Source organism: Chlorella variabilis (assembly GCF_000147415.1).
Source record: "Chlorella variabilis unplaced genomic scaffold CHLNCscaffold_29, whole genome shotgun sequence".
NCBI classification, from domain to species: domain Eukaryota; kingdom Viridiplantae; phylum Chlorophyta; class Trebouxiophyceae; order Chlorellales; family Chlorellaceae; genus Chlorella; species Chlorella variabilis.
Genome location: NW_005435059.1, coordinates 324,682 through 335,532, shown reverse-complemented (window position 1 = coordinate 335,532; position 10,851 = coordinate 324,682). Strand labels below are relative to the sequence as shown.

The 10,851-nt window shown below is 61.7% G+C and overlaps 4 protein-coding genes across 4 annotated transcripts; 1 reads left to right on the top strand and 3 right to left on the bottom strand.

Annotated features, from left to right (window-relative positions):
• Positions 1–118: 118 nt before the first annotated feature.
• On the bottom strand, positions 119–1,586 carry CHLNCDRAFT_59811 (hypothetical protein). Its single transcript, XM_005843501.1, has 7 exons — positions 1,478–1,586; positions 1,273–1,394; positions 1,081–1,191; positions 836–989; positions 634–741; positions 392–511; positions 119–300 (listed from the first exon to the last, which is right to left on the bottom strand). Exons 1-7 carry the CDS (start codon positions 1,577–1,579, stop codon positions 145–147), a joined length of 873 nt encoding a protein of 290 aa, XP_005843563.1. The 5' UTR covers positions 1,580–1,586; the 3' UTR covers positions 119–144.
• A 612-nt stretch (positions 1,587–2,198) lies between these two features.
• Positions 2,199–3,524, top strand: CHLNCDRAFT_140199 (expressed protein; the record flags this gene model as incomplete). The annotated part of the gene is made up of 6 exons (XM_005843550.1): positions 2,199–2,205; positions 2,293–2,406; positions 2,613–2,678; positions 2,932–3,036; positions 3,188–3,237; positions 3,453–3,524. The coding sequence occupies 6 exons, from the start codon at positions 2,199–2,201 to the stop codon at positions 3,522–3,524; spliced, it is 414 nt and encodes a 137-aa protein (XP_005843612.1).
• A 1,650-nt stretch (positions 3,525–5,174) lies between these two features.
• On the bottom strand, positions 5,175–7,566 carry CHLNCDRAFT_56390 (hypothetical protein; the record flags this gene model as incomplete). Its single annotated transcript, XM_005843500.1, has 12 exons — positions 5,175–5,333; positions 5,421–5,456; positions 5,547–5,639; positions 5,733–5,822; positions 5,958–6,023; positions 6,119–6,225; positions 6,312–6,513; positions 6,619–6,726; positions 6,840–6,977; positions 7,109–7,240; positions 7,339–7,473; positions 7,549–7,566. 12 exons carry the CDS (start codon positions 7,564–7,566, stop codon positions 5,292–5,294), a joined length of 1,167 nt encoding a protein of 388 aa, XP_005843562.1. The 3' UTR covers positions 5,175–5,291.
• Positions 7,567–9,528: 1,962 nt separating this feature from the next.
• Positions 9,529–10,774, bottom strand: CHLNCDRAFT_140197 (hypothetical protein; the record flags this gene model as incomplete). Its single annotated transcript, XM_005843499.1, has 4 exons — positions 9,529–9,603; positions 9,735–9,815; positions 9,956–10,233; positions 10,765–10,774. 4 exons carry the CDS (start codon positions 10,772–10,774, stop codon positions 9,529–9,531), a joined length of 444 nt encoding a protein of 147 aa, XP_005843561.1.
• Between the last annotated feature and the right edge of the window lie 77 nt (positions 10,775–10,851).

Below are 10,851 nucleotides of genomic sequence, written 5' to 3'. Positions count from 1 at the left end.
CTCTCTCACCCCAGGGGACCCAGACACCCGGGCAGTCCTCTGAGCAATGCTGCTGTCCTGTGCCGCGTGTCGCCCATCCAGAGGCCGCAACTGGCATCCAGAGGCCGCACTGGCAGCAACCAGTATATTTGCATGGGAAAATTTTCACATAACGTCGCTTTGTCCAGCCATCAGGCCGCGACCGTCCTCCCCTAGGCCATACAGGATGCCGCGGTGCTGCCCCACGCCGTCCATTCCTTGAAACCGCTGCTGTGCCAGCTTGAGAAAGGTGGCGCTCGTGAGCAGCGAGTCCGAGCCCGCCTGCAATCCAGAACAGGAAAGCAAGGTGGTAAGGCTGGTACTCTCAGCAGAATGCCAACTTCAGAGAGAGAAAACGGGGCGAGAACAACACCTGATGCTGCGGCCCGATGCGCGCCACGTCCAGTGTCTCTGCCAGCTTGTTAAGGCCGCCGTGCAGGTTGTCGCAGAACTTCATGAGGTACTTGATGTCAAAGATTTGCGGGAAGAACAGCTGCAGGAAAGAGCGGGTTGTTGCTGCTGGATTCTGCCACTTCCAATCGACACTGAACAAATCGCGCTGAGGAGAAGCAGCCGACCCTTGCCACTGCTCACGCCGGTTTTAGGCAAGCCCACCTTGAGTAGCTGGAAGAACTCGCCCTCGTTGGTGGGGAGGGAGGAGCAGGTGAGCAGTTTGAGCAAGTACCCAAAATCGTACCCACTGTGGAAGGTGATCCATCGTACCTGCATACAGTTAACGGGAGCAGCAAGTGCAGTGAGGCGCGGGACTCCAAAGCCTGAGCGCTTGCACACTGCTACGGCTGAGGATCCTCCTTACATCCTCGTTCAGCACGACGCCCGACACCGTCAGCAGCTCGCCAAAGTGCCGCACGTCGATGCCGCGAGTCTCATTCTGCGCAAAGTCGATACCCGACTGCTTCAGCAGCTCAATAGAGTCCTGGGCGTACATGTCATCCGACAACCGGAACTCCCTGTGGGAGATCAGGAAGAGAGCGTGACACAAAAAAAAGTGCCAGAGGGAAATGTCCTGTGGCATTAGGAACCTGTGGTGTCAATCCTCACTTAAAGTTGAACTGCCACACACACAGCTCGCCGTTGATGCGCGGCAGGTTGCCCTCGGCGTCCGTGAAGGTCAAGCCCAGCTGTATCAGCTTCAGCATGTCCACGTTTAGCCTGCAGCAACGAGCGGTGGAAGTGAGCAAGACCGGCGTCTCACAGAACACGCTGCCTCCTCGCGGCAGCCCTGACGCTTGCCTGAGCGTCTGGTAGTGGTACTCTCCGCTGTTTTTGAAGCTGCCCACCGGGCGTGCCACCACCCCCGGGAACTCTGTGTCCATGGCCAGGAAGGGGTAGTCGTCCACCACGTCGCGAATGAGCTGCAAGTTTTTGGTGGAGCGGGGGGCGGCGGCGGTGAACCGGTGGCGTGAACGAGCGCACGCCTTCGCAACCCCCTCCTCACCTTCATCTCCTGCTCCAGGTTGTCCTGCCACACCTCCCGCACCCGCAACGTGTCGCCGCCGGGCGTCTGGCCCGTCAGCGAGCCGTCGGCCGCCGCCACCATTCGGCCCGACTTCCACGCGGCTTACAACCTGCATATTGCGGAGGCGCACGAGGCATCTTGAGCGAAACCTGCTGTACAACATTGGCGCAGCATTGTACATCAATCGCCGAAATGGCTGACCCAGGGCGATGCGTTATACATTCCACACAGCCAGAAGTCCCCGCAAACTCCCGGACCTTCGTGCAGCTGGTTGGACAGCTGGCATGGTGGGTCCTGGCTGCCAGTGGCAGCCTGCCACGCCTCTGTCATCATGTCAGCATGCAATCCCTCCCTGTCCTAGCTAGGAAGAAACCGTTACTCTGCACCGCAGGTTGGGTTCTCACAGGCGGCCGGCACGTATGGCACCGGCGCTGGGGGCTCCTGCTGCCTCCGCCTTCCTGCCGCCGCTCCTACCCCACGGCTGCCCTCGCGGTGTGCAGCTTGAGCTCCCATTCCAGGCCTGGCCGAGCTGATGGATGTGGGATTTAGTTTTGGCAACATCGTTGAAAAGGAGCCGACTATCTCCATGCAGTGAGCCTGCCAGCACTTGCTGACACTCCGACCGTGGTTTCTGCCATTTCAAGACTGCTCCTGAATGCTGCAGGAAGAGGTGAGCCTTGGGGGGCGAGGAGCACTGCTGATGCCAGGTGTCTGCAGGACCCGCCGCTCCATACCTTGGGAGACACCAGCGCCTCCCTCCTCCCTCCCCGCCCCCGCCCGCATCCCTGGCGCAGTTGGCGTGCTGACGGACGAGGCGCCTCTGAAGATGCGGGCAGAGGCGGAGCGGCTGAAGGCGGCAGGCGTGGACCCGCAGAAGGCGGTCGCCATCGTCAAGGGGCAGGCTGGCGGTGAGCTGGGGGGCGGCTGCAGTGCATGCGTGCGCCCGGCGGCGCCCCGGCCTGCCCTCCTGCCGCGTGCGCCTGAGTGGCGGCTGCACTGGCACAACCTGGCCGCCTTCGTGCCGCAGCCTGACACCAGCGCCTCGAGCCCCTGCTGCTGCTGCTGGCGCGCCCCAGCCCCCCTGCCGCTGCTGCTGGCGCCCCCCTATGTGCAGGCAAGGCCAGGATGGCGCTGGACGGCCACACGCAGGAGGGGACGAGCATCGCCGCCCAGAAGATGGGTGAGCCTGCGCCGCCCGCTGCCTGCCCCGCCCCTCCCCGCCCTCGCCGTGGCGCCCGCTGCCTGCTTGCCCCGCACCGCTGTTGGGCGCCGGCGGCGCCCCGGGCCGCCCCTGCAATGTGCTCCCCTGCAACGTGGCCTGCCTCCCCGCCTGCCGCGTGCGCCTGTGTGGCGGCTGGCCACCTCCCCGCCGCAGCCCGACCACGCCCCTCCCCCCAGCCTCCCTCCCCTCCCCGCTCGCATCCCTGGCTCAGCCTGCGTGCTGATGGACAAGAGGATGCAGGCGGAGGCGGAGGAGCTGGAGGCGGCAGGCATGTCCCGCCAGAAAGCGACCGCTACTGTCAGGGGGAGGGCTGACGGTGAGTGGGGAGGGCGAGGCAGCCGGGTTGCGGTGCAGGGCGTGCGCTTGGAGGTGCTCTTATGCGCCGGCGGCGCCCAGGGCCTCCCGCTCCCCCGCAGCAGCCGCGCAAGCCTCCTCCCACCCGCCCGCCACTTGCCCCCTGCATGCAGCTGCAGGGCAGGTCAAGAAGGCCCTGGAGGAGCGCCCCTTCCGGTTTGAAGTTTGGGAGCGGAAGAGGGCGGCGAGGCCTGGGAGCTGGGCGGGGAGCAGCCCCTGGGATTCATCGCGTTGATGAAGAACCAGCCGGGGTCCATCCAGCCCCCCCCCCGGGCCTGCAACCGCTGCGAGATCGGCAAGCGTCAGGTCACCTGCGGCTACACCCACATCGATGGCGGTCCAGCGAACCGCTAAAAGCTCACGGGGCGCCACGAGCAGGCCTTCAGCAAGCTGGTGCTGAAGAAGGTGGTCAACGAGGTGGTGGCGGCAGCCGGCGGCGGCGCCATCTAGCAGCTCGGCACGCTGCAGCAGCTCGGGCCGTCCAGCAGCAGGAGTAGGGAGAGGGAGACCGCCGGCCAGCCGTAGGCAATAGCAGGAGCCTGAACCGCCCACGCAGCTGCCTGAACCACCCTGCCCGTTCGTGTAACCTCACACATTACAAGGGCACATGCACACACACACACACACACAAGCACACACACGCGCTTGCCTTGGGTCAAGCACATTGAGCGCGTTGCAGCTGCCGAGGACCATGTGCAGGCTGCTCCTGTCAGCAACCCGCATTGCCCGTGGCGGGGCTGACCACCTTCTTCACCTGACCGACTTTCTTGCGCTCCATTCGTACGACAATGCATGCGCCGACATTATGCTGGTTTGCTGATGCCCGATTTTGCAGCTACGCGTGCGCAAGCGGGTATTTCTCTGCAACTGCCACACTCGCTAGAGAATTCTTGCAGACAACATGAAACTAGCCTCAGGCAAAGCCAGAGGGGATGAGGAGTAGAGCATTCCTGGTGCCACTCCTCTTGGTGCTGCATCCTCCAACTCGGGCACACGTTCACGCACAGTATGACCAGCTGGAGCCGCCTCAACAAACAGCACATCAGACCAGGCGCCAAAAGAGTCGGCAACAGCAGGCTCCCGCCATCCACTGCCAGCAGCGGTGCCAGCTGCCCTCACTGCCGTCTGCGACCAGCGGCCATCCAATCCGTCTGCCACGGGCCGTGCTCCGCAATCAGCAGAGCCAACATTGCTGGCAGAGGCAGTCTCCCTCCCTGAATCTGTTGCTGCTGGTGCTGCACCTGCTGGCAGCGGCCAGTCAGCTGCACCTGCTGCTTGCTGCCTCACAGCAATTGAGGCTGGTGCACTTGAGAAGTCTGCAAAGTCAACGCTGGCACCCCATGCTGCACTGTGTCCCGCTGCTGCTGCCACGCTACGTTGTTCGGCCGCATCCACCTGAATATATCCAGCATCAGGGGAAGCGCCGGGCATGGTGGAGGAGCAGACAGCCAAGCTTCCCGTCTGTCGCACAATGGGAAGCTCAATCTCATCTCTGCTGGGTGCTGCTGCTGCCGCAGCCTCAAGGCATGGTTTATCTGCAGGCTGCCAGGTTAGCGCCTGGCTGCTCCACAGCCGGCGGCTTATTGAGGCCTGCACATGCATAGCAGCAACAAACACGAGTCATCAAAACCCGCCGAAAGTGAAGAAATCAGTGCAGCACACAGATGTGGCACCCGGCCATACCTGCGCTTGCAGGCGGCCCAGAGCGCTGGCAATGTGGCCAGCACCAAAGTGTGGGCTTGCAGGCCCCTGCAGCAATCCAAGCCGTCGCAGTAGCCTGGCCACTGGTGGCGAGCCGCGCCAGTCCAGGGTGTCGGTGGTGGCGGCGCCGCCACCAGCTGCTGCTGCTGTCTTGGGGCCCCTGACCAAGCCTTCGGACCTCATCTCTGCTGGCCCTGCTTGTGGCAGCAGTTTACTTGTGCAGCGCCATACAACTCGGCAATTCCAGGCGGTGTACACCAGCCTGAACCCTTTTTGTCTTCGTGCCTGGTTTCGAAATCAACGGGTTCACTGTGCCCAATTTCTCTCGAGCTCGCTTTTCATTCGTATCGTGTCAGTGCATCCTGCTGTTCTACTCCTGCCGCTGCTGCCTCTCTAACAGACCTCTCTGTGTGTTAAAGGCCTGGAGCATGCACAGGAATCAAAGTATACAAAGGGGGCGAAGCGGGAGAGGGAGGAAAAGCAGGGGAAAATGCATGCATAAGTCGGGCATTTGAGCTAGTGTTGGCTCCACTGGATAGTCTTCAGGTCTATGCCTTCCTGCAATATATGGAGACAGAACATGACACGCAGAAGGAAGGGGGTTCCAACAGGGGGTGAAGTGTTGCATCAGCCTGACAACCGCACCTGGACCATCTCCCACAAGGGCGACATCTCCCGCAGCTGCAGGGCAAAGAACCCAAGCCCATGGTAAGGCTCACAAATGCGTGGTTGCCAACCTTCCCCAAAGCCAGCAGCATCACGCGTCCACACCTTGTTAACGTGTTGCACCGTCAGCTCGACTGCGCGGTCAACCTCTGCCTCTGTGGTGAAACGGCCAATGCCAAAACGGATGGAGGTATGTGCCTGCGAGCCAGAGGCGTTTGAACAACGGGCGGCTTGTGGAATCTCGCAATGGGGGCCAACGAACATCAAGCACCTGGCTCCATGGCACCCTACCATGTCCTCCTCAACACCTAGCGCCCGCAGCACGTAGGAAGGCTCCAAGCTGGCACTGGTGCATGCACTGCCACTCGAGACCGCAACATCCTGGAGAGTCGATGAAGCAGGTGACATTATTAGCGGGCAGTATGTAGCTTGAAAATGGTTTAGGAGCGGGAAATAATTAAAATGCCGGAGGCAAAGCCTTGCCTTAAGCCCCATGAGCAGCGACTCGCCCTCCACGTAGGCAAAGGACAGGTTGATGTTGCCGCAGTAGCGCGAGAGCGGGTCGCCGTTCAGCACAACGCCCTGCATAAGGCGGTAAGAAAGTGCAACACCACTTCTACATATGGTGGCGTGCAAGCCTGCCCTTGCAACAAACAAACTCGACAGGCGCCCTGCACCTGCAGCTGGGAGAGGATGCCATTGTAGAGCCGCTCGCTCAGCCGCTTGATGTGCCCCTGGTCTCGCTGCATTTCCTGGGCTGCAATGTCGCATGCTGCACCCAGGCCTGCAAACAATACACTCGTTCAGTAGCTTGAGCTCTAACAAACAGCAATACAAACAGCAAGCACATGAAACGGCTGCCATGCATACCTACTGCCAGGAAGTGTGGCACGGTGCCGCTGCGAAGGCCGCGCTCCTGGCCGCCGCCGCTCATCTGCGCTTCCAGGCGCACCCGCGGGCGGCGGCGGATGTAGATGGCGCCAATCCCCTTAGGCCCGTACAGCTTATGCCCGCTGATGGAGAGCAGGTCGATGTTCATGGCGTTGACGTCGATGGGGATCTTGCCCACCGCCTGTACAAGTGCCAGATGCTGTGGATGGGCCTCCGCTGATTGCAACGGTTACCGATGACCTGTTTGGTTCGCTTATCACCTGTGTCAACTTTCTGCCCCGCCTACCTGTGCTGCATCTGTGTGGAAGAAGACCTTGTTTTGGCGGCACAGCTTCCCAATCTCCATCAGCGGTTGCACAACGCCAATCTCGTTGTTAACCGCCATCACAGAGACCTGCAGGGTGGTTATGCTCGTGACCAGTGCGTCTGACGGTGGTTCGTTCAACATGCGTGTAGGCCAGGCAGGGTTCAAACCTTCCACTGTTGCATTGCCAGCCGACTGCTCACCAGGCTCGTCTCTGGGCGGATGGCATCAGCCAGCTGCCCCAGGTTGATCAGCCCATTCTTCTCCACAGGTAGGTAGGTAACATCGAAGCCGCGCTGCTGCAGGTACCGGCAGGAGTCCAGCACACACTTGTGGTCCGTCTGCAGCAGCGAGGAAGACACAGTTGCTGGTCCGTAACTGGCGCCTGATGCAGGCCCCAATGAGAGAGCAAACAACATTAGTGAGATGGTTAGTGGTCCTTTGCGCCTGCAAGCACAAGCAGCACAGCAACCTGAGTGGTGATGATGTGGTTTTTTTTGTCCTTGTAGAACTGCGCCACGCCCTTGATGGCCAGGTTGTTGGATTCGGTGGCGCCGCTTGTGAAGATGATCTCCTTGGGATCCGCGCCAATCACGCCTGCCACCTGCCACCATGTGAATCGGCACGAGCTCCGTTTGCAAGTGAGATCAGAGCAGAAATCATACAGTGATTCAAACCTCCTAAACAAATATGCCCATCCACCTGGGCACGAGCGACTTCCACCGCATCCTCGGCCTCCCAGCCATACAAGTGAGTGCGTGAATGCGGATTCCCATACTGCTCCGTCATGAATGGCAGCATGACATCAACGACCCGGGGATCCAGCGGGGTGGTGGCCTGCATGGGACAGCGACAGCGACTCGAGCGAAAATATTTCGTCTGAATCCGCCTCGCTCGCTCAGAATGCGCTACCTGCATGTCCAGGTACATGGGAGCGCCGCGCAGCTGGATTCCCTTCTTCTCTATCACTTCTTCCCCTGCAGCAGGCATGGGAGGCTCATTCATGGCGGTGATGGCAAAAAATGCAGGCGGCAGCGGCTGCCGTCCAGTTGGCGTGCCCTCAGCCACACTGATCAACCTTCTCACGACTTGGACGCCCAAATGGCGGATTGATACCAACGCAATACGTCCGGCCAGCGGCGCCTCACCAGCGAGCGGCTCTGCTTGGGCTGCGCTGAACCATCGGCCAGTGCCGATCAGACTGCCTCTTTGGGTGCACAGGGCGGGGAGGTGCTGGGCCACGGCCCGTAGGCCCCGGCTGGCCGTGGACAGCATTTCCTACCACAACACACAAGTCAGGGTGCAAACTTTACAGCAAGAGGTGCACAACAACCAATCTCCGAGAGACTCATTGATTCATATGAGAGTGAGTTGTCCAGCAGGGCGCCAGCGGGGATGCCGGAAGGCACCAAACACGTGTGCATTTCTGCCCTACAGAGTGGCATCCGCCAGCGCGCTCTGCAGCTTGGCCGCCACCGCCGCCGACCAGGCACGTTCCCTGCCGCTGAGCGCACGCGGCCGCTCCGAGAGCAGCAGCAAGACCCCACGGCATGTGCCAGCTCCATTTGGTAGCTGATCACCTGCTGCTGCTGTAGCGCTCGTGCCCCCCAGCGGTCGCAGCGGCTGCACCAGCACCGCCTCGGCGCCCTCGGCCACGCAGCCCCAGCTGCCTGCCCCTGCGCGTCCCATGGCCGTCCGGTCTGGGCAGTACAATACCCCCTGCTGCCACTTGCTGCTGGCAGCTGCCAGCTCGGTGCTGCTCAAAGCAGCCAAAACTCTTGCAGCGGCCTTGTCTCGATCGCTGCCAGATGGTGCGTTTAGTGATGGCACGCGGAGCAGCCCGCGCACCAGCACTGCCTGCCCGTCCCAGAACGCCGCCAGGCCGCAAATGTTTGTGTTAAGCAGCAGGGCGTAGGAAGCCCACGCCAGCTCCTGCTGCAAAGCATGTCATGTATGGTCGGGATCCCCCAGCATGCAACCCATGCTGCCTTTGCCATGCCCAGATGAATGTTCAACTGTTGTAAGGTCCATAATCAGTACGCTCCGTCGTCAGCAGGCAGCTGCCACATACCTGTGTTTGGGCTTCGGGCATGCTGGGTGGCAATGCAAACGCGGAGATGGCGCCTTCTACGCGCCCTGCTGCTGCCTGCCTTCCCCGTCCCGGCTGCAGCTCCTTCAGCCGCAGCTCAATGGTGGGTGCCACACAAGCTACTGCAGCAAGCATGGTCCCCAGTGCCTCGGCCCGGGCCTGCACTGGCAGGGTAGTCGGGTGGGATGGTTGAGAGTGGAATGGAAGTGAAACTGAAAGCATAGCAAAGGAAGCCCCCATCACCTATGCAGTTGCAAGCTAACAAACGGCAGCCCGCCTCCGCCTGCCTGGGCATCTGACGGCGCCTGGTCTGCCAGCAAGTGGTTCAGCAGTAGCAGCACAGCCCCCGTTGCGCCAACCACCCTGGGCACCAGCGCATCGATTGCGTCGCTGCCCAGCGTGAAACGGAACACTGCCACATCAGAGTCACCGTCGGCGGCCGCCGCTGCGGGCTGGGCGCGGCAAAGGCGGCGGGGCGCCGGCCACGGAGCGGCGCCGACTGGTGGCTTCTTTCCCTGAAGCAACACCCTGCCACGGAGCAGCGATGAGCGTCGCGAAGAGGAGGTCGCGACCCGCTCTGGAGAGGCCGCAGCGAGCTCAAGCATTGGCCTGTAGCCTGTGCTGTTACAGCGGGAATGAAGGAGGAGAAGAAGAAGAAGAAGAGAATACGCGGGACGCGTGAAATGGCATGGGGGCCCTATGGCCGCTATACCGTCGCCGTTGTACTGCCAGGCGGTTGAAGGTACGTGAGTCTGGCATGTTTGCATCAGATTTACAGGCATGTGATCCTCTCGCAGGGAGAGCTACAGCGCTGCAATTCCTGCTGCTGCACTATCGGCAATCCCGCTCACGTCCAAAATCCGCAGGGTCGTCAGCGGCTGCATTACCAAGGAATGGGAGAAGCGACAGATGAGCAGATAGAAGTGGATATAGGAGCGGGGCTTAACCAGTTCCCAAACAGGCTAAGTTCCTTCTTCACAGCACTAGGCCCTTGCTGTTCACAGCACACCTGGCGGTGCCCGCGCAGGCGGCGCGAGTTTTTCCTGCGCCGCTTGTGGAAGATGAGCACCTTGCCGTCCAAGAACTGCTCCTGCGGACCAAAAAACGGTGCAAAACTCGGCTCAGGCAAAAACAATCATGCAGTCCGGCACAGTGCATGAAGCGACCTCCTGCCCGCCTGAATGAGCGGGCAAGAGGTCGGGCGTGCGCTGCCACCGCTGCCCACCGCACCTCGACTGCCGCTGTGACTGCCGCATGGGGCACATACGGCCGGCCAACGATGGTTTCCGCCTGAGACCCCAGCAGCAACACGCGCTGCAGCTGCAGCTTGTCGTTCACGTCCACGTCTGCCAGTTTCTCCACGACGATCACGTCGTTGGGGGCTACTTTGTACTGCGTGCCGCCCACCTCCACCACCGCAAACACGCTCCTGGCTGGCACGCTGTACTGCTGCTGGACCCGCTCATCCAACCGCACATACACGTCGGGCGGCGCCTCTGGTGTGGGCTCTGCCGGGCAGGCAGGGTCGGCGGCAGGTGTGGCAGTGGGGCGCACCGCTGCTGCTGCCGCTGCTTGCTGTGTCCAGGCTGCAAACTCGTGTCGCGGCAGACACGTAGCAGAGACGCAGCAGAGGCTCTGCCATGTGACTGCGCCTGCTGGTGGCAGGGCCTCGCCTGCCGCCACTGGAGCTACGCGGGAGAGGGACAAGGCGGCTTGCCTTAGCATCACGCGAGTGCAGAAGCGACGGCGCCAACAGCTGTGGAGAGGCGGCGCTCTAGGTCCGCAACCTGGTTGGAATTTGCAGCCGCATGCGGGAGCTCTGGGAGCAGCCCACTCATGCTCGACGCTGAGCTGGCGAGGGGAAACATATGGGCTCCAGAGCGCAAGCGCTGTGTCGAGCTTCAATTCTACCAAAACACGTGTTCACGCCCCATTGTGAGCTGCCGCTCCAGCAGTGTCCCCATCATCTTCGGATCGGCCCTTATTCCCAAGCTGCAGGGGCCTATTGCGCAGCACAGGGCGCCTGGCGTCCCCCGCACCAAACTTCATTCTGCTGGCTAGCGCTCTACGCGTCAGGGGCCGCCGCAAACGCGGTGCATCTGCCGCGGGCATGTGGAGCGCTCGGC